The sequence below is a fragment of the Phyllobates terribilis genome, unplaced genomic scaffold, assembly GCF_046119375.1.
Source record: "Phyllobates terribilis strain yellow unplaced genomic scaffold, ASM4611937v1 Scaffold_1__5_contigs__length_1240528914, whole genome shotgun sequence".
Taxonomy (NCBI): Eukaryota; Metazoa; Chordata; class Amphibia; order Anura; family Dendrobatidae; genus Phyllobates; species Phyllobates terribilis.
The window spans coordinates 47,915,782-47,939,083 of NW_027362761.1; the positions used below are offsets into that span (position 1 = coordinate 47,915,782).

Sequence of the window (23,302 nt, forward strand, 5' to 3'; positions counted from 1 at the left end):
TGTGTGTAACGATCAATTAGGGTATGTGCACATGTTCAGGATTTGAAGCAGAAATTTCCTGAGTGTTTTTGCCTCTCCCTGGCAGAAAGAAACGCATGCAGATTTACATGCGTTTTTGACGCGTTTTTGCATACTTTTTTTGAAGCGTTTTTGAGCATCAATGCATTCTTTTTGGAGTTAAATAAAGTTATTTGGTGGGACGTTGCTTAAGCCCTTGGATTACCATAAGAATTGGGGTGAGTATATTGGTTCATTTAAATGATTAAAGAATGGGTCTGTTGTCTTTCAAATAAAGTGTTTACACTGTGTCTGTGTGTTTCTTTACTTAGTTTGGTCATGAAAAGGTCTGATTGACACCTTGACATCACCAAAAAAAAGAGCTGGGTGTCAGCTAGTCCCACTCATCCAATCTTCTTTAGCATTTCTATTCATGTAATTTATGCAGCTGCTGTGAGGTGCCATTAGGCAAACATGGTCCCTGGCCATTAAATAACATCTCACAGCTGGTTTGTTAGCCGCTATGTCCCCACAAACAGCACTCAGCAACGCTTTGGACACAACGTATTTAGGTTGCGTACGCGGTGTTCTTATGCCGCACTTTTGTTGTCGGTACATGTGAATCCATCGCATGTAATGACACTTCAATCGGTCAAAATCTGCAGCAGAGACTAGCGTGTCTGCTACAGAAATTGATACGCTGCGGATGAGTTTGGGTACCGGGCCACGATCAGGAGCCACTGCAGGTTTGACGCTGCATGTTTATAAAGCATCAAACCTGAAGCGTCCAGATATTACGTTATAGTGGTTGGGATCTCTAGAAATTGCATGTCCACTATGCGTGCATCAGAGGCTGCGAGTCACCCGTGGACACTGACATGCCACACGTCTTTCAGAGCCGCAGCATGTCAATTTCTCTGGCGGAGTCGCTAGTCTCCACAACAGAAATTTGTCCACTAGAATGTATTGAATTCGGTAAATACGCATAGTTCAGTGAACACATGTGGATTTACCTGCGTTCAATAGAATGCAACGTTTTGGACGCAGCATAAATTTGCGTCCAAAGTGTTGCTGCGTCTGAATTATGGGCACAGATCCTATAATTTAAAAAAAAAAATGTCAAGAGCTCCCGCGTCATTTTTATAACCAGCTGAAGAAAAGTCGACCACTGGGAGTTGATATTAGTAGCCAGGAAGGGGCCATTAGCCAACAATGTTCCCTGGCTATTAATATCAGCCCACAGCTGTTTGTTTAGCCTTTACTGGCTAGATTACAGGGGGACCCCAGAAAAAAATTGACATTGGGTCCCCCTATAAAATCCAACCAGCAAAGGCTAAACTAGACAGCTGTGGGCTGATATTAAGAGCCAGGGAAGGGGCCATGGATACTAGCCCCCTCCGCGGCTATTAATATCACCCCTCAGCAGTCCCAGAAATGGCGCATCCATAAGATGCGCCAAATCTGGCACTTAGCCTCGCTCTTCCCACTGCCCTGTAGCAGTGGGGTAATGGGGGTTGGGGTTCATGTCAGCCTTGTATTGGCGGCTGACGTGAAGCCAAGGTTAGTAATGGAGGGCATCTATAAGAGACGCCCCCATTACTATCCGCGTAGTAAAATGGTCGGCGCTTTTTCAATAAAAACACGGCCAGAATAAAATATTTTAATGAAATAAAAAACACACGTTTTTTTTAAAAAAATTGTATTGCATGCCTCCGCGAAGCCCTCGATCTCCTGAAAAAAAACATAAAATAACAAACAACCATATCCCTCACCTGTCTGCCGTCAACGACGCAGTCCACGTAATGCCAAGTGTCCCACGACGATCCAGGTCAATTCTACAGCTGTGACATCAGAAATCACTGATGTCACAGCTGTAGAATACAGCACTGTATATTGACAGGGGTGTAAAATCACCCCTGTCAGTATACAGGCTGCAGGAGGTCACTGGGGTTCATCAGTTGAAGATCAGCTGATGAGCCCCGGTGAGCTAGACACTGTGGGAACATTCTTGTGAATGTTCCCACGGTGAACATCAGCTGATCGGTCATGAGACCTATCAGCTGATGGTCACGTGACCATCAACTGATTGCTGCCGACACTGATCAACTGATGGTCACGCGACCATCAGCTGACCGCTGACGTCACCGATCACCTGATGGTCGCGTGACCATCAGGTGATCGCTGACGTCACCGATCAGCTGATGGTCGCGTGACCATCAGGTGATCAGTGACGTCACCGCATGTCCTAGCAGTACACTGCAGGGCACGAGCTCACGCTCTGCAGTGTACCACTGACCGCCGACGAGAGAAGATGGCCACCGGGGACCAGGAGGACATGGGGGGCCACCGGACAGGTGAGTATTACGTTTTTTCTTTTCTTTTTACTTTTTTATTCTTTTTTTTACTACGGCGGGCACACAGGCTGGGAAGAGAAGATCGCTGCTCCTCCCATCCACGCTGCTCTCGCTGTTATCAGCCAGAGCAGCGGTCGGATGAGAGGAGTAGCAGCCTCCTCTCCCGACCCAGGTACCAGCCGCAACGCGATTCCGGCGTGATTTTGCGCCTATTGATTTTCATTGAAACGCAGCAAATCCGCATGTATAGATATTATACATGCGGGTTTGCTGCGATTCAATGCAAGTCAATGGTCGCGAATTTGCCGCGGAATCGCGCATGAATTGGTTATGGTGCGGTTTTTGCCGCAATGATAATCCGGAGCGGAAATTTCCGCATAATGTGCACAGCACATGCGGATTATCATTGCTATATATGGCAGACCTATTACCAATCAGTTTTAATGCGTTTCCGTGGTGGAAAAAACGCCGCAGAAACGCATTAAAACCGCATCGTGTGCACTCAGCCTTAAACTGTATGGTCAGTGTGCTGTCTGAGAAAAAGAAACGGAAAGAAGACAGATTTGCGAATGTAGTGTATTATATGAACACACTAATCAGTGTAATTCATTAGAGGTGTTCAGATGACAGTTTTCACAGCATGCACTATTCTCTTCCAAGTATTGGATGACACTCACCTATACATGTCTACAGGTGCACAAACAAAAATCAGATCCCATACGTGACATCCATATTGCATCCGATTTGTTTGGATACATTGTCGTTATTAACACTGGAAATAGTAAGTGATCATGTGCATTTTAAAATGTTGACATTTAAAGATGGATGCAACAAGTATGTCACGCGGGCATAAAATACAGACACATGGATGACAAAATGGATGAAAATTGTCTGCGTTTTCTGTCTGAAAATAGGACGATTTTTATGACTTGTCTGACCTCGGTCTTAAGGACATAAGTGCAGTGTTCACAAGATGCTTCTTGCCTGTTTAACTGCAAAATTCTACAAATGCTATAGCTTCCTCTAGACAACTTTGGGCTCTTATACAAGATGTACTTAATGATAGAAATCATTTCATGAAAGTGTTATTTCAGATAAGATACAGTAATAACCGCCAGAACATGGAAAACCTTGACCAACTCACTTTTCAGTTACTGTGCCGTCCTGTAAAAATATTTAAGTCTTGCATTATATAGATCCAGTATAAATAATAGTAAATCAAATTAATTATTATTATTTTTTTAAGGGTACGACCTTCTCCTAACATATCTCTAATAATTGAATTGCAAGCATCTGGTGGATATGATCCGTATGGGCAGGAAGTCAGTCGCTTGATTCCTCGAGGATGGGTGAAGGTGGACATTTTTGATTATCAGAACCGAGTCATAAGTGGACAGTGGAAAATACCAGTTCGAATTCTTCCTGTTAAGCCATCACGGACAACAGGAGCTTTAAATGGAGTGCCACAGGTACAACCATATGTCCAAGATATTATACATCTATCATGTATATGTTGTCATTGTGTATAATAATTAGTGATGAGCGAGCATGCTCGCCACTCGCCCAAGCATCTCAGTACTCGAGATGCTCTCAGCTCGCCGAGTACTTGCGCGATGCTCGGACGGGAGCTCGGGTCCCCGTCCTGCATGTTTGGCGCTATTTAGAGCACCAATCATGCAGGGATTGTCTGCCACTCACTGAAATGTCACAGCCATGGTGGTTGTGGCATTACAGTGGTTGCCCAAATCGATGGGAACAGTGCTCACAGTGAAACATGAAAAGCCGGCAATTCATCAGCGGCATACACCGGTACCCGACAATTTAGAACAGAAAGAATAGAGCATCACACATAGATTAGATAGATAGAAACATGTCAGTCACATATATAATAACTAGAGTGACAGTGTTGGTTACTGTACTTGTCATTTAGTGTTAAAATAAAGGATTTATTAAAAAAAAAATTGGCGTAGGGTTCCCCGTAATTTTAGTCTCTAGCGGAGGTTAAGCAGACGGCTGGGGCAGATGTTTGAGCTTCCCAGGCTACTAATATCAGTCCCCAGCTGAATACCTAGCCTTTACCAGCTATTAAAATGGGGGACCCCCCAAAAAAATGATGTGGGGTCCCCCCTATTTTAATAGCTAGCAAAGGCTAGGCAGACAGCTGGGGGCTGATATTAATAGCCCAGGAAGGGTGCCATGAATATTGGCCCCCTCCCAGGCTAGAAACACCAGCCGTCAGCCGCTCCAGAAATGGCGCATCCATAGGATGTGCCAATTCTGGCACTTAGCCTCGCTCTTCCCACTGCCCTGTAGCGGTGGCAGTGGGGTAATAGGGCTGGGGTTGATGTCAGCTTATAATGCCAGCTGACATCAAGCCCAGGTTATAACATACCCCCATTACTAACCCCATAGTCAAAGTTAAAAAAAACCCACAAACACCGAGAATAAAGTCCTTTAATTGAAATAAACACAAAATTCTTTAATGTTCTAAATTAAACCATACTTACCATCACGCCCATTCCAGCTGAAGCCAACAATCTCCTGCAATAAAAATAAAATAATAAACCAACCTCATCCTTACCTTTCCATGGTTCCCAGGACAGCCCCAGCTCTGCTACATTCACATGACAGGCTGGATCGCAGCCGAAAGCTGCCATCCAGCTTGCCATGTCGCAGACACTGAGAAGCGCAGGCATGCTTGCGCTCCTCAGTGTCTGGCTGTGACGGCATCCAGATGAGCCGAGTTCATGTCCAATGAACTCAGCTCACCTCATGCACGTCACTGACAGCGTGGGAGAATTTTCCTGCGCATGCGGTGAGCGTGAGAGAATTCTCCTGCTCTCACTGCGATCCAGCCTGTCATGTGAATGTAGCAGAGCTGAAGCTGTCCTGGGAACCATGGAAGGGTAAGAATGAGGTTGCTTTATTATTTTACTTTTATTTCAGAAGACATTGGCTTCAGCTGGAATGGGCGTGATGGTAAGTATGGTTTAATTTAGAACATTAAAAAATTGTGTGTTTATTTCAATTAAAGGACTTTATTCTGGGTGTTGTGTTTTTTTTAAATACTTTACTAGAAATTCATGGCGGTCATGTCTAATATTGGCGTGACCCCCATGAATTTCGGGCTTAGGGCCAGCTGATAATACCAAGCTGTCCCTAACCCCTTTATTACCCAGTGAGCCACCGCACCAGGGCCCTGGATAAGTTGGGTACAGAGCCAGAAGATGGCGCTTCTATGAACGCGCCATTTTCTGGGATGGCTGCGGACTGCAATTTGCAGCGGGTGGGGCCCAGAAAGCTTGGGCCTCCCTGCGCTGTGGATTCCAGCCCTCAGCTGCCTAGGTGTACCTGGCTGGACACAAAAATAGGGCGAAGCCCCACGTATTTTTTTTTTAAATTATTTCATGAAATTCATGAAATAATAAAAAAAGGGCTTTCCCATATTGTGTCTAGCCAGGTACAAATAGGCAGCTGGTGGTTGGGGGCAGCCCGTTCCTGCCTGCTGTACCTGGCCGGTCACAAAGATAGGGCGAAGCCCCACGTAAATTTTTTTTAATTATTTCATGAGCTTCTCAGTGTCTGCGGCATGGCAAGCTGGATGGCAGCTTTCGGCTGCGATCCAGCCTGTCATGTGAATGTAGCAGAGCTGGAGCCATCCTCGGAACCAAGGAAAGGTAAGGATGAGGTTGGTTTATTATTTTATTTTTATTGCAGGAGATCGTTGGCTTCAGCTGGAATGGGCGTGATGGTAAGTATGGTTTAATTTAGAACATTAAAGAATTTTGTGTTTATTTCAATTAAAGGACTTTATTCTGGGTGTTTGTGTTTTTTTAACTTTGACTATGGGGTTAGTAATGGGGGTGTCTTATAGACACCTCTCCATAACTAACCTGGGCTTGATATCAGCTGGCATTATAAGCTGACATCAACCCCAGCCCTATTACCCCACTGCCACCGCTACAGGGCAGTGGGAAGAGCGAGGCTAAGTGCCAGAATTGGCGCATCCTATGGATGCGCCATTTCTGGGGCGTCTGACGGCTGGTGTTTCTAGCCTGGGAGGGGGCCAATATTTATGGCACCCTTCCTGGGCTATTAATATCAGCCCCCAGCTGTCTGCCTAGCCTTTGCTAGCTATTAAAATAGGGGGGACACCACGTCATTTTTTTGGGGGTCCCCCATTTTAATAGCTTGTAAAGGCTAGGTATTCAGCTGGGGGCTGATATTAGTAGCCTGGGAAGCTCGGTGGGTATTACCCCCTTCCCAGGCTTCAAACATCTGCCCCAGCCGTCTGCTTAACCTCTGCTAGAGACTAAAATTATGGGGAACCCCACGCCAATTTTTTTATAATAAATCCTTTATTTCAACACTAAATGACAAGTACAGTAACCAACACTGTCACTGTACTTCATATATATGTGACTGACATGTTTCTATCTATCTAATCTATGTGTGATGCTCTATTCTTCCTGTTCTAAATTGTCTGGTACCAGTGTATGCTGCTGATGAATTGCCGGACGGCTTTTTTAAAGAGACAAAAACACTATTTTTTTTTTTTAATAAATCCTTTATTATAACACTAAATAACAAGTACAGTAACCAACACTGTCACTGTACTTATTATATATGTGACTGACATGTTTCTATCTATCTAATCTATGTGTGATGCTCTATTCTTTCTGTTCTAAATTGTCGGGTACCGGTGTATGCCACTGATGAATTGCCGGCCGGCTTTTTTAAAGAGACGGGTGCATGAAAATTGGAGGGCACTAGTGTGTTCCAAGTGCCCTGCTATGTTTTTCATGCACCCTCCTATATACCCTGCCTGCCTGTCTGCCTATATATGCTGTCTGCCTGACGTTTAATTGAGCACCGTTCCCATCGATTTGGGCAATTTTTGACCTTCTGCAGACCGCCGGGGGGTGGGACCACCAGAAAAATGCTCGAGTTTACCATAGACTTCCATTGGGCTCGTTGCTCGGGTCGAGCACCCGAGTATTCTAATGTGCTCGACCTGAGCTTCGAGCACCCGAGCATTTTAGTGCTCGCTCATCACTAATAATAATGTAAAATATAGCTAGGACAGACAACATAAGACTACAGATACTATATTGATAATATAGATCAGGGTTCCCCAACTCCAGTCCTCAAGGCCCACCAACAGGTCATGTTTTCAGGATTTCCTTAGTATTACACAGGTGATAATTGCATCACCTGCACAGGCAATAATTCCATCACCTGTGCAATACTAAGGAAATCCTGAAAACATGACCTGTTGGTGGGCCTTGAGGACTGGAGTTGGGGAACCCTGATATAGATGATATCTAGAAATTAAAGGCAATGAATTATTGCAAACTCATTAATTACTTTAATTTTCTTGTCTAGTTAGAAAATGCAGAACTGTTCATTCGACTTGTGAATGCGAGGGATGCAGATATTCAGAGCACCTACCCCATTAATATCAGTAACTCAATATACTATAAATATCCTCCTTTGGTAAGTCCTATACGCTTGGGTTGTTTGCATATCCTATTATGCTTTATTTTGTACCAGATGGAGAAACTCTACAGAAGTTTTCCTTTAGTATTAATTTTTTATTGAATTCTTTTAAATTGAGACCCTTGCTATCATATTTATAGCCATACAGGTGAGATATATATTTAATTAATAAAAACATACTTACAGTGGCTATGTACAGTTGAAACCAGAAGTTTACATACACTATATAAAAAGACACATATGCATGTTTTTCCTCAATATCTGACATGAAATCAGAATAAACCTTTCCCGTTTTTGGTCAATTAGGATTACCATAATTTTTAATATTTGCCAAATGCCAGAATAATGAGAGAGAGCGAATGTTTTAAGGCATGTTTATTACTTACTGCAAAGCCAAAAGTTTACATACACTAAGATTACTATGCCTTTAAACAATTCTGGACTGCCCATATGATGATGTCATGTGTTTGGAAGCTACTGATGTTTTTTGGCAACATCTGATTTAATTAGAGACATACCTGTGGATGTATTTTAATCCACACCTGAAACACCCTGCTTCTTTGTGTAGCATCATAGGAAAGTCTAAAGAAATCAGCCAAGATATCAGGAAGAGAATTGTGGACTTGCACAATTCTGGCTCATCCTTGGGTACAATTTCAAGATACCTGAAGGTGCCTTGTTCATCGTACAAACAATTATATGCAAGTACAAACAAGATGGGAATGTCCCGCCATCATATCGCTCAGGAAGGAGACGGGTTCTGTGTCCCAGAGATGAACGTGCTTTGGTTTGACATGTGCATATCAACCCAAGGACAAAAGCAAAAAGACCTTGTGAAGATGATGGCGGAAGCTGGTAAGATTGTGTCAATATCTACATAGAAACGAGTACTGTATCAACATGGGCTGAAAGACCACACTACCAGGAAGAAGCCATTACTCCAAAAGAAATATAAAAAATCCAGATTAATGTTTGCAAATGCACACAGGAACACAAACCTTAATTTTTGGAGACATATCCTGTGGTCTGATGAAACTAAAATTAAACTTTTTGGGCATAATGACCATCGTTACGTTTGGAGGAAAAAGGGAGAAGCTTGGAAGCCTAAGAACACCATCCCAACTGTGAAACACGGGGGTGACAGCATCATGTTCTGGGGTTGTTTTGCTGCAGGAGGGACTGGTGCACGTCACAAAATAGATGGCATCATGAGACAAGAAGATTATGTGGCAATACTGAAACAACATCTCAAGACATCAGCCAGGAAGTTAAAGCTTGGGCGGAAATGGGTCTTCCAAATGGACAATGACCCAAAGCATACTGCCAAAATGGTAACAAAGTGGCTTAAAGGTGTTTTCCCATGAACAAAAGTTCATTTTAAAAATTGGCTCTGTCTGACCATGTATGGAACATACCACAGCTCCTGGGCAGGGGAGGAAGCAAAAGAGTACACAGATATTACAGCAGGGGATCGCAGAGGAAATGTATGTACACATTTGACTTTGCAGTAAGTAATAAAAATGCTTTAAAGCGCAACTGTCAGCAGGATTGTGCTCAGTAAACTACATACGCTGTCAGGTGGGTGACATTACACTGATTAATATGATACCTTGGTTAATGAAATCTGTCCAGTGGTTCTTGTGTAATCTTTACTTTTAGTTTGGAGATAATGATATGCTCGTGCTTAGGGGCGGCCTGTGAGGGGCGTTCCATCTGGTGCTCTGCTTACATATTCATTAGTGTGCTTATATGACAGCTCACTGTGCCTTCACTGACCTGCCTCCTATTTTACATAATGCATCTAGTAGTGTAGGGCTAGGTAAAATAGGAGACAGGTCAGTGAAGGCATAGTGAGCTGTCATAAGAGCATATAGATGAATATGTAAGCAGAGCACCAGATAGAGTGCCCCCCACAGGCCACCCCGGAGCACAAGAACCACAGGATGGATTTCCACAGGATGGATTTCATCAACAAAGGTATCATTTTAATCAGTGTAATGTCGCCCAACTGACAGTGTATGTAGTTTACTGAGAACAATCCTTCTGACAGGTGTGCTTTAAAACATTCTCTCGCTCTCATTATTCTGGCATTTGGCAAATATTAAACATTATGGTAGTCCTAATTGACCTAAAATGGGAAAGGTTTATTCTGATTTCATGTCAAATATTGAGAAAAACATGCATGTACGAATTTACGTGGTTACGTGATTGCGGGGCAACTACTGCATTTTTTACAGTTTTGCTAGCATAGTGCTTGCGTATGATGAGCGGGGAGATGAGTGGGGGGGTTGGTGATAGCTCAGAACAGGTCAGATCAGCGGCGCACTGTTTTTTTTTCTTCCTTTAGGCGGTAACTAGGTCAGGAAAGCGCGGCTAGCCAGAGCGCTGGAAGCATCCACAGTGTCCCAGACACAAGGACTTCTGCATTTGGCTGCTGAAATCACATGTCCTCCCTATATTAAAAGCGGCCATGTTCCCTCTGCGCCATTTTTTGCATGTCACTGCTGGAGACACACGCTGGTGAGTGTGCGCTGTCCTGTGTAATGAGAGATATTAGCTAGATAGCTGGGCGCTTCTGTGGCAGTCAGATAGTGTAGATAAGTCCTGTGCTGTGTACCTGTGCAATCGACCTTGCAGCCTTTTTTTGTTTTTGTGCAATTACTGACATTCTCACAGAAAGAGCAGGGTCTATAGCTCAGAACAGTGCTGTGCATCGGTTGTATTGTGCTCCATGCAGACCTTCAATCTATGTTTGCACTTGCTAATGTGATAAAGCAAGCAAGCCCTTGTAGGCCACTTTTTGTTTTTGTGGGGTTGAAATTCAGCTATCTGCAGAGCTTGTCAGTGCAGAGCTTCAGCTTTTTTTTTTTTATTTGCTAATATGATAGTGTAAGCTGTGTTAGCCCAGTTTGTCATTTTTTTGGTGGATGAACTTCAGCTTTATATACAGTAAAACAAATATTTTTTTTCTATTGCTAGCCGCAGTCTAGCAAAGATTTTTTTGTGTGGCAAACATGATACAGTCTGCTAAAAGCCACCTACTATCTTAGTGGCGGTGAACCTCAGCTGTTTTCAAAGTAAAAAAAAATTATTTTTTTGTCTTGCTAGGCAGAGTTCACCAAAGATTTTTTTTGTATGTCAAAAGTCATACACTTCTATACCGCACCTACTACGTTAGTGGCGGTGAACCTCAGCTGTTTTTAAAGTAAAAAGTAAAAAAAAAATTTTTTTTTTGTCTTGCTAGGCAGAGTCCACCAAAGATTTTTTTGTGTCGCAGACGTGTTACACTCTGCTATAAGCCACCTAGTGCTTTTAGTGGCAGTGAAATGCAACTGTTTTCAGAGTAAAAAAATAGATATTTTCTGTTGCTAGCCACAGTTCAACAAAGATTTTTTGTGTGCCAAACGTCATACACTCTGCTATACGTCAGCTACTATTTTAGTTGCGGTGAAATTCAGCTGTATACAGAGGTTATGTAGAGTAAATAAATCTATTTTTTACTGTGACTAACGTGATACAGCAGTTTGAAATATCTTGGAGCTTATATTCTATGTTATACAGGCCTCATCCACAGTCAAAAAATACTTTCTTTGATTTCTAACATTATACAGCAGGGGATATCTCAGTTTGAATTAGTTTGGAGAAAATCTCGTATGTTATACAGGCCTCATCCACAATAAAAAAATACTTTCTTCTGTTACTAATGTGATACAGTATTACTAATGTGATACAGTAGGGGACATCTCAGTTTGAAATTGTTCGTGCATATCTCCTATGTTATACAGGCCTCATCCACACTAAAAAAAATACTTTCTTCTGTTACTAACGTCATACACGAGGGGACATCTCAGGGTGCCAAGGGAGGGTGGTTCACTGCGATCAAGGGGGGTTGACGATACCAGAAAAACTATTAGTGAAGGTGTTAGTGAAGGCGAGGTACAAATGGAAGAGGAAGAGGTGATGGGCGAGCAACAGTCAGAACATGAAAAGGATAATCATCCCCTCTCTAATCGTGTTTGGCGGGTGGGGACGGAGGAAACAAGCATCAGAATTACCCAGCCACCAACACAGCATGGGCTTGAACCACAGGAAAGAGGCCGACATATGAGTGCGTTCTTGCTGCACTATCTGCAACATGATCCTCATATAGTTATGATTCAAAATAGTGCTGACGACTGGGTTGCCACTCTGTTAGATCCACGTTATAAGAGTAAATTTTGCCAGATCCGTCCCGCCCTGGAAAGGGACCCGCGAATGCTGGAGTATCGAAACACGCTTTTACACAACCTTAAGATAGGATTTCCAGTAGTGAGGCACACAGAGTTCATCGCAGCTCTACACTTCCAACCTCCGACACGTCAATGCCAAAATATTAGCAGTAGCAGTAGTGTAAGTGGCAGAAGCAATTTCTGTGAGTCCTTTCACACGTTTTTTAGACCAGCTCGTGCACCTGCACAACAGAGTACAAGTCTGACATGTTGTGAACGACTGGAGAGGATGGTGCACTCCTGATTGAGTCTCCATCTGCTTGGTTGGCTGTAGTGGAAGAGATTTTGGTTCCTAATTCTACAATTTCTACTGTAGTGAAATTAATGCCACTTTGCTGGTGTCTGCCACTAATTTTTGGAAATGTGGGGAATCCTGATAGGGTCTCCATCTACTGGGTTGGCTGTAGGGGAAGAGGTTTAGTTCCTAATTGTACAATTTCTACTGCACTGAAATTGATGCCACTTTGTTGGTGTCTGCCACTAATTTTTGGAAATGTGGGGAATCTTGATTGGGTTTCCATCTATTGGGTTTGGCTGTAGTGAAGAAAATGTAGCAATTGTTACTGACTGCATATACCGAACGCTAAACAATAACTTTTAATAAATACATTTAAAAAACCGTAACAGTAGTAAAGTGCAGAAAATAGTGCTATCACACGTGGTGAAATGATACCTGTAACAAACAGGGAACTAAAAGGAGGTGCCTGTGTGTATCCACTAAATGACAAAAGTCAGGGAAAACAGGGAGCACCTTCTCTTGTTTTTATGGTATACGTCTTTTTATCATTTCCCCTTTACAGTCTCGGTATAAGAGATGCTGCCAATAGTATTGCACAAAAGCGGGAAGGAAGACTCAATGTATGCAAGTGCAGATAATGCATCCACTATTCGTCCATCAAAGGACCATAACAAACTGGTGAAAACCAGCCACACACCCCAACACTATAGAGTGGCGGAGTACACTTAGACATATAATACCATACTAAACAACTGCATGGAAATGTACTGGATGTTTACTCTGTATTTTCTCTATATATTCACATCCATTGATTATAGACCATTGCCTGGACATATATTTACCAGGCAGGTTTGTATCATAACATGATGCACAAATAAGTATAACAAATACCGTCTTAAAAATAGCACCAGGCAACAGCCTAAACACATTCAGTGCAGACTAGTATTTATTGTATAAGGAACAATCTCACCCCTTCTTATCTTGCCACAGTCAGGGATCACTGGTGAAGGAACCTCTGTCCATACATAGGAATGGCTGACGGGGGAGTTGTCCTCAAAACGTGCTCCCAACGTGTTTCATCGGGTGTAGACTCATCAGGGGAGAAATCTTTAAGACCGCATCATGAGATCAATGCTTGCCGCCTAATAGACTCACCGTATGTGATGCTTGAAATAGAGCCGCGCCATTGTAATGCCGGTGCTGGAATGCAACACACAGAGACACAAGGCGAGGACAGTCAGAGATGAATATAAACAGTTTATATATAGATATAACAGGTATTCTGAACAAGGGAATGGCAGCAGGGGTAATTAACGGTAATTTTAAATATTAATAAAATGCGAAGTCTCTCAAGGGAGTGTGGTGCACCCAATCATGGGAGTCACCACGTCTGTTCTTTAACTCTGTATATGGCCCTAGCGGGGGTCACCAGCTATTCCCGCTAGGCCGAAAGTCTTTTCCGGACAAAGTCAATTAAATCACGTTTAGCTTCTTCCGCCCCAACCGTTCCCCTCCCAACCTAAACCCAACGGGCCCCGGTACCATGAGTGAACAGTAGAAGTGACAGCCCTGTTCACGCATGCAGCTCCTCTGCTTTCACTGGCGTGACTTTCCTGACGCAGCCATCTCCCAACTTCTCTCTTCCTGGCCATTGGAGGCAGTCTCTCCAGCCGTGGATAGGGGGGTCCAGACCTCGTCTGTTGGTGGGCGACGTCGGGTTCCGCGAACTCACTCAGCACCGCTAGCATTTTCCGACTCTCCTCAGTAGGCACAGCACTCGGGGCACATCTGTGAGGGATCCAGAGCTCTTCCACCGGTGTCCGGCTGTGGCACCTCGCAGGCCTCTGGCTTAGGCCTGCCACGCAGGGCTTCTCAGCACGTAGGGAGCACGTCTGCTCCTCTCTGCTGCTTGGCGCCAAAACCACCTCAGACTTGGTGCACTGGCCTCTTATACCCAGGAACTCCTTCCTGGAAGTCACCTGACTGGGTCCAGCGTCTAAATCTGCTCCCCCTTCAACTTCCCTTGCACATCTTGGTTCCGCTTGACTGTCTGACCAGCAGATGGCAATCTCTCTCCATCTTTGAAGCATCCTGTAAGAATTCTCTTAAAGGCTCTCTTGCCTCTACTACATTCCTCCCTCCTTTTTGTTCGCCAGTCCTCGGGCGAGTGGATTTCTTGCGGGATTGATGTCTCTTTCCAGGCAGTGCAAGTTCAGACAGGAGTTGGGCACACTCCTCTGTTTTCTGTTGGATCTGAGACCAGATAAACTCTTCTTGAGCATACCGGTTAGGAGGAATTCTGGCATTAGCCCGCTCAGTTCTACAGGGCTCCTCCTGCGGAGGTGACTCCAGGATATCCGATGAATCAACTACTGGGGATTGCAAGTCACTTCCCGATTTATTCTGGGTCCCACTCTGTGTAGGCATCGACGGTTCTGACGTGCCCAACTGCATTGTGGCCCATCCTTCTTCATCTCCCAAGGTTCCTGTATGTGGCACTTCAGCCAATTCGTTTGAAGGCCCAACTCCGTTACAGGCCTCTGCTTCAGAGGAGCAAGGTCGCAGCATATTGCCGTGCAACACCATGGGTGTCGTGGCGTCATCCCCTTCGGGCCAAACCTCGTAGACTGGGTTGTCTGGGTGAATCTTCTTCACCACCCGATATGGTATCACCTCCCAACGATGGTCCAGTTTACTCCCAAATCGTTTGACCCTTACCAGCACACTGTCTTCTGGCTGGAGTGATCCACCCGAGATCGGGGCCGATCTGCATGCTCTACTTCCTGAAACTTCTGCGCAACCAATCTTCTCACTGTATGAAGCCGGCACTTGTGTTCTCGAATCCAGGTACTCGGGCTATTGCCCGGGCCGGAGTCTTCTGAGTCTAGCTCTAGTTCAGTAATTTCTCGCCCACTCCTTCCAAACAGCAACATGTAAGGGTTGTAGCCAGTAGTCGCATGAACTCGATTATTATACACCCACACCAGCTCGGACACGAATTCGGGCCACTTCATCTTTTTGTGAGCTTCCAGCGTTCGCAACATTTGCAACAGGGTCCGGTTGAAGCGCTCGCATGCGCCGTTCCCTTGAGATAGTATGGCATTGTTCGGGATCGGTCAATCCCATAAATACGGTATAGTTCATCCATCACTCATCCTTGGAAGCAGGCCCCCTGGTCAGAATGTATTCGCTTCGGGCACCCATGAATCCGGATGAAATCTTGACAGATGGCCTTAGCTGCAGCTTCTGCTATCTTGTCTCAGATAGGCATCACCACTGCGAGCTTGGTGAAGTGATCAGTCATTACCAAATAGTGTCCGTAACCATTGTATGAAGTAGTCAATCATCAGGACTTCCAAGGGTGCAGAAGTTCGGATGGTCTGAATGGGAGCTCTTTGTTCCGGGGGCTTACTCAACTCACACTGGCGACATGTTCGGCAGACCCCTTCAACTTCTTGCCCCAGTTGAGGCCAATACACCAGCCGTTGTAACCACTGAAATGTCTTCTCCACACCAAAGTGAGCACCTATTCTATGAGTTTCCTGGGCTAGCTGCATTACAAGCACTTCTGGAACTACTACTTGCCAGGTAACATCAAACTCTCGAGGTAGCTGGATTCTTCGGCATAGCAAGCCATCCTTCAGGAATAGCCTCTCCCATTGGCCTAGGATTTGTAGAGTAGTTGGAAGTGAAGCGGCTCTGGCTTCCTGGTTGGGTCTTTGACCCAGGGCGACCCATTCTCTCAGCTTTGCCAGCTCTGGGTCGGATTGTTGCAGATGTATCCACTCGTCTCTTGAGCGGCCCAGAATTTGAGTGGGCCTCGGCTCCTCTCTGGTCTCCTGGGCGTCGACCACGGCAGCGGCGAACTGGCTGAAATCCGGAATCTCGTCGCCTTTGAGCTCCTCATCTCTGTCCCACTTCGGCCCCGTCTGAGTGACCCGGACAGGGCATCTGCATGAGTGTTCAGGGCCTTGGACCGATAGGCGATTTTATACTGGTATTTGGACATCCTTGCGACCCACCGCTGCTCTAACGCGCCCAGCTTGGCGTTCTCCAAGTGGGCCAAAGGGTTGTTATCTGTCTGCACTTGCACTTCTGACCCGACAAGTACTCAGCAAATTTCTCGGTCATGGCCCACACCAGTGCCAGTAGCTCCAGCTTGAACGAACTGTAGTTGTCCAGATTCTTCTCCGTATCTCGGAGCAACCTGCTGGCATACGCGATCACCCGCTATTTTCCTCCTTGCACTTGAGCCAGCAATGCTCCCAGTCCATGCAAGCTTCCGTCAGTGTACAACACAAAAGGCTGCAAAAGTCAGCATAGGCCAGAATTGGGGCATCCGTTAGCGCCATTTTCAATGCTCAGAACGCCTTTTCTTGTCGTGGGCCCCACTGAATGGGCTGCCACTTGGCTCCCTCAGCCATTCCTCTCAGCAATTCATTGAGTGGGACTGCAATCTTAGCGAAGTCTTTAATGAATCTGCGGTAGTATCCAGCGTGCCCCAAGAATGCCCTCAGTTCTCTTAGATTGGCGGGTGTGGGCCACTTCTGCACAGCAGCTACTTTCTCCACAGTGGGGTGCACTCCTGCACTGGACACAGTGTGCCCCAGATATTCAATTTCTCGCTTAAAGAGACGACACTTACAAGGCTTAATTTTCAGGCCGTGCCTCTGAAGCCGTTCTAACACTTGTTCCATTCGGCGGAGATGATCTTCAAACGTAGCGGAATAGATAATTATATTGTTCAGATATATTAAAGTGGCTTCAAAGTTCATGTCCCCCAAGCATCTCTCCATCAGTCATTGGAAGGTCCCCGGTGCATTTGTTAGCCCCTTACGGCATCAGATTGAACTCAAACAAGCCCATAGGGAGGACAAAAGCTGTCTTTGGATAATCCTTCTCAGCTACTGGGACCTGTCAATAGCTACTGGGACCTGCCAATAGCCACTGGCCAGGTCAAGGGAAGAGAAGAACTTGGCTCTTCCTAGTGCAGATGGAGACTCTTCAATTCGGGAGAGAAGATAGGAGTCCCGCACTGTACATGCATTCAGCTTCCGATAGTCTACACAAAACCTCAGGGTACCATCTTTCTTCCGGACCAGCACGATAGGAGCCGCCCAAGGACTCTGACTTTCGCGGATCACGCCGTTCTGCAACATGTGGGCCAACAGTTCTTTCACCTCCTGGTACATTTGAGGTGGGATCTACCAATATCTCTCTCGAATGGGAGCAGTATTTCCGGTGGGTATTTCGTGCTGAATGTCCCGAGTGCACCCAAAATCGTCTTCATGTTGTGCAAACACTCCCTGATACCGCTGTAGAAGTTGTTCGATCTGTCTGACTTGTCCAGCAGAAAACTCAGTAAGATTAGCCTCCATTTTCTCCAAGAGATGGCGCCCAGCCAACGGTTCTCTTCCATTCTCTTGGCTGTTGAGGGACACCTCCAGGGTCCATAGCTCTCCTTCCACAGGTGCCAGCCCTATAGCATAAGCTCTGGTAAGGGCCTCTGGCATTATGCAAACTCGCGCCACCTCTAGTCGGGGCAACAACTGTAAACTCGTGCCACTTAGATTGATGCAACACATGGGCACTCGGCCCTGCCGCATGGTGGCCAGGGTCCGAGCAACCAGGAGTCCAGAAGGCACTTCCTCTCCCTCCATTGGTTCAATCTGAATGTCCACGCCCTCTAAGGACGCATGTGCCAGTACCTGTAAAGTGAGTACAGTCTGTCCCACTGGCAGTGTCATTGTGGCTTCGGGCGGTATTGATACCTTACCAAGGTACTGAGAGGTAGCGGATAATTTTTGAATTTAACTGACTCGCACGAGATGCTGGAATACTCTCTTGTTAGCTGGGTCACGAGTGGCATGGGTCCAGTTGTTTTTGTTAGAGCCCTCAGCCAGGAACTGTCCGACCTCCTTCAGCACATTCATGCCTAGGGTTACAATGGGCCCATCGCCTCCAGGCCCTGTGGTCAGTACTATCCCTTTCCGATCGAGGTCCTTTCCGCATGCCCGGACAGACATCCATACTACTCCCGCTACTGGGATAGGTAGTTGATTAGCCGCCACCAGTTTGACAGTGGGTTCCTGCCATGAACGAGCAACTTCAGGAAAGTTACTTTGGAAATAAGTCTCAGGCATAGTGGTCACCTGAGACCCAGTGTCCATTACAAAGCAGATCCACTGCCCATTAAATTCAGCCCAGATGATGGGCCTCTCGGACACAATGTCTTCAGAGCTCCCTCTTCCACTCTCTGAAGCTTGAGACCCCACGGTATGCTCCACAACTGTGGGGCATCTTAGTTAACGGCTGCCTCCGCCTCTTCTTTTCTCGGTTTGGACAGTCTTTGGAGATATGCTCCTACAGCCGCAGGTCCAACACTCTGGTCCTCGTTCTTCCAATAGGTCGGGTACATGACGTGCTGGGTCCTGGTAGGAATGTCTTTCTCGCTCTTGTCTCCGTCCATGTGGGGCAGTACGGTCCATCGGCAAGGGAGCAGCAGGGGTCTTTCTAATAGTGTTCAGCTCACCCCGAATATCTCGAATTTCCTGACGTATCTCCCGTACCCAATCAGGCTCTTTGTGGGTGAATCCAGGGGCAATTGCCTCATGACTTCTAACTGTGGCCTTGAGAACAGGAACTTCTTTCTCCAGGACTCTAGCTTCAGCCCCAACCTCCAGAAAGCCCAGATCGGGGCTCAAACGCAGCCGCTCCTTCAAGATCTGCCTCAGGGAAGGGTCTTTCAAGCCAGCAATCAGTTGGTCACGCAACACTTCATCCAATGGTACCAGTCTTCGGTTCTCATCTCGAGTCCTCTTAACGATATGGACCGTCACTTCCTGTAATGCATTAACATACTGATTTATGGTCTCATTTTCCCCTTGGACCCACTGAAGTAACCATAGGCGCAAGTGTCCCAGATCAGTGGTATCACCGTGTATCTCCTCTAGAATTTTTATCACTTTGCCCACGGTGTCATGGTCCCCAGGTGGGCGGTACATCACAGTTTGCTGGGCCTCTCCATCAAGGGTTAGGAGGGCCAGTTCCGCCTGGGCTAGGGGATCGAGGGGATACATACGTAACATACTTCTCAGTCTTTCTACCCAGTCCCACAGTGACATGCCATCCCCCGTGAACTTGGGAAGATGGCTGAGCATAGCCCCCAGGGGTATATGGCTCTGGCCGGACCCAGCCACAGACTGATCTGCCATCTGTGCGTCTGAATGTTGCATCCTGCCGACTACACCAAATGTAATGCAGGTGCCGGAATGCAACACACAGAGACACAAGGTGAGGACAGTCAGAGATGAATATAAACAGTTTATATATAGATATAACAGGTATTCTGAACAAGGGAATGGCAACAGGGGTAATTAACGGTAATTTGAAATATTAATAAAATGCAAAGTCTCTCAAGGTAGTGTGGTGCACCCAATCATGGGAGGCACCACGTCAGTTCTTTAACTCTGTATATGGCCCCAGCGGAGGTCACCGGCTATTCCCACTAGGCTGAAAGTCTTTTCCGGACAAAGTCAATTAAATCCCGTTTAGCTTCTTCCGCCCCAACCGTTCCCCTCCCAACCTGAGTACCTAAACCCAACGGGCTTCGGTACCATGAGTGAACAGTAGAAGTGACGGCCCTGTTCACGTATGCGGCTCCTCTGCTTTCACTGGCGTGACTTTCCTGGCGCAGCCGCGTCCCAACTCCTATCTTCCTGGTCGTTGGAGGCAGTCTCTCAAGCCGTGGATAGGGAGGTCCAGACCTCATCTGTCGGTGGGTTCCGCGAACTCACTCAGCACCGCAAGCAGGTTTCGACTCTCCTCAGTAGGCACAGCACTCGGGGCACATCTGTGAGGGATCCAGAGCTCATCTACCGGTGTCCGGCTGTGGCACCTCGCAGGCCTCTGGCTTAGGCCTGCCACGCAGGGCTTCTCAGCACGTAGGGAGCACGTCTGCTCCTCTCTGCTGCTTGGCGCCAAAACCACCTCAGGCTTGGCGCGCTGGCCTCTTATACCCAGGAACTCCTTCCTGGAAGTTACCTGACTGGGTCCAGCGTCTAAATCTGCTCCCCCTTCAACTTCCCTTGCACATCTTGGTTCCACTTGACTGTGCCTGACCAGCAGATGGCAATCTCTCTCCATCTTTAAAGCATCCTGTAAGAATTCTCTTAAAGCCTCTCTTGCCTCTACTACACCATCTTGGCTCCGCCCTCGGCGGGCGATGCGGATCCGGTCTGTGGACCGCATCTCCGGCTTGTGGACCACACTTCCGTTCGGTGGAACACAAACTGTGATGCAACTTCTGGTATATGCGCTCCACCGTCCTTGAGAACAAATGCGCCCCCGCCGGACATGATGGGAGTATTGCATACTCCATGAATGCAGCGCTGGCAGAAACTAACGCTGCCAAGGCTCAGAAGGCTGACCACTTGCCTGAGAGGTATAATCCAGCTAAACCCTATTTGATGGGTGTGATCAGTGGGTACAATTTTGAGTACCTACGTCATTAGGCTGATCTGTTTGTTCTCCTTTGGGCAACATAGTGGTCAGCCTTCTGCGCCTTGGCAGCATTAGTTTCTGCCGGCGCTGCATTCATGGAGTATGGAATACTCCCATCATGTCCAGCGGGGGCACATTTGTTCTCACGGATGGTGGAGTGCATATACCGGAAGTTGCATCACGGTTTGAGTTCCACCGACCGGAAGTGCAGTCCACAAGCCAGAGATGCGGTCCACAGATCGGATCCGCATCACCCGCCAAGGGCGGAGCCAAGATGGCGCTGCTCTATTTCAAGCATCACACATGGTGAGTCTATTAGGCGGCAAGCATTGATCTCATGATGCGGTCTGTTTGTGGCAGACCTTAAAGATTTCTCCCCTGATGAGTCTACACCCGACAAAATGCGTTGGGAGCATGTTTTGAGAACAACTCCCCCATCAGCCATTCCTATGTATGGACAGAGGTTCCTTCACCAGTGATCCCTGACTGTGGCAAGATAAGAAGGGGTGAGATTGCTCCTTATACAATAAATACTAGTCTGCACTGAGTGTGTTTAGGCTGTTGCCTGGTGCTATTTTTAAGACGGTATTTGTTATACTTATTTGTGCATCATGTTATGATACAAACCTGCCTGGTAAATATATGTCCAGGCAATGGTCTATAATCAATGGATGTGAATATATAGAGAAAATACAGAGTAAACATCCAGTACATTTCCATGCCATTGTTTAGTATGGTATTATATGTCTAAGTGTACTCCGCCACTCTATAGTGTTGGGGTGTGTGGCTGGTTTTCACCAGTTTGTTATGGTCCTTTGATAGACGAATAGTGGATGCATTATCTGCACTTGCATACATTGAGTCTTCCTTACCGCTTTTGTGCAATACTATTGGCAGCATCTCTTATACCGAGACTGTAAAGGGGAAATGATAAAAAGACGTATACCATAAAAACAAGAGAAGGTGCTCCCCGTTTTCCCTGACTTTTGTCACTTAGTGGATACATACAGGCACCTCCTTTTAGTTCCCTGTTTGTTACAGGTATCATTTCACCACGTGTGGTAGCACTATTTTCTGCACTTTAGTACTGTTAAGATTTTTTAAAGGTATTTATTAAAAGTTATTTTTTAGCGTTCTGTATATGCAGTCAGCACCAATTGCTACATTTCCTTACAATTTATTTTAGTATGTATACCCTCGCTACAGCTAGTTTGGCTGTAGTGGAAGAGGTTTCTGTCTCCATTAAACTACTTCTCTGGTGAAATTGATGCCACTTTGGTGGTGTTAGGCCCTAATTTAGGGAAATGTAAACACGTCTTATTGAGTCTCCATCTACTGAGTTGGCTTTAGGGGAAGACGTGTCGTTCCTAATTCTACAATTTCTACTGTAGTGAAGTTGATGCCACTTTGCTGGTGTCTGCCACTAATTTTTGGAAATGTGGGGAATCCTCATTGGGTCTCCGTTATTGGGTTTGTCTGTAGTGGAAGAGGATTCTGTCTCCATTAAACTACTTCTACTCTAGTTAAATTGATGCCACTTTGTTGGTGTTAATTTAGGGAAATGTGAACACTCCTGGTTAGGTCTTCATCTCCTGGGTTGGTCGTAGTGGAAGAGGTTTTGGTCTCCATCTATTTGTATAGATATACTGTAGTGAAATTAATTATGTGGTGCTGATATTGTTCTTCACAAAGGGGTACACAAACATGATTAACTCAAAATTGGTTTTCAATAAAAAAAAACATCAGCCGCCTCATCAAACGCATCTGCTTCTTCCTCCTCCTCTGTTACTGTGCCAAGTATTGTCACGCAGGTCTCCGACCGCAGAACCTACGGTTGTATACTCGCTCCAGTCAGGCTGAGTGAGAGCCCGTCAGCTGTAACAGAAGCTGACATACCTGCTGTTTTTGTTTCACTGAACACACCACACGTTGCTCAATCCACTGTAACATCTCCGCCTGCACCTCACTCACGGTCTAGCAGTTTGTCAGTTTCACCGTACTCTGCCCTCTCTCAGCACTACAGTCAGCCCTCGGTCCCGCAGTTGTGGTCACGTAAAAGATTGTTTACTCCTACACATGACAAAGCTAAGAGGTTGAACTCCACCATCTCCAATCTGTAGGCCACGGAAATGGTGGTCTTAGGCCCTTTTTTTTATAAATGTTAACAGTTCTGCTTGTGTCTCCATCTGCTGGGTTGCCTGTAGTAGAAGCAGTGTCGGTCCCCTTTATACTACTTAAACTCTAGTGAAATTGATGCCACTTTGCTGGTGTCTGCCACTAATTTTTGGAAATGTGGGGAATGCTGATTGGGTCTCCATTTATTGGGTTGGCTGTAGTGGAAGCGTTGTCGGTCCCCATTATACTACTTAAACTCTAGTGAAATTCATGCCACTTTGGTGGTTTTAGGCCCTCATTTTTTTAATTTTGAACACTACTGTTTGTGT

General features: G+C 45.9%; 1 protein-coding gene across 2 annotated transcripts in view; it reads left to right on the top strand.

Annotated features, from left to right (window-relative positions):
• LOC141165822 (coiled-coil domain-containing protein 17-like) overlaps positions 1-23,302 on the top strand; it is a 124,273-nt gene that overhangs the window by 84,772 nt on the left and 16,199 nt on the right. For both annotated transcript variants that reach the window (XM_073651782.1, XM_073651773.1), the window contains 2 exons: positions 3,598-3,820; positions 7,737-7,847. In XM_073651782.1, the coding sequence (XP_073507883.1) occupies positions 3,598-3,820; positions 7,737-7,847 (334 nt within the window). The remainder of the gene's footprint in view (positions 1-3,597; positions 3,821-7,736; positions 7,848-23,302) is intronic.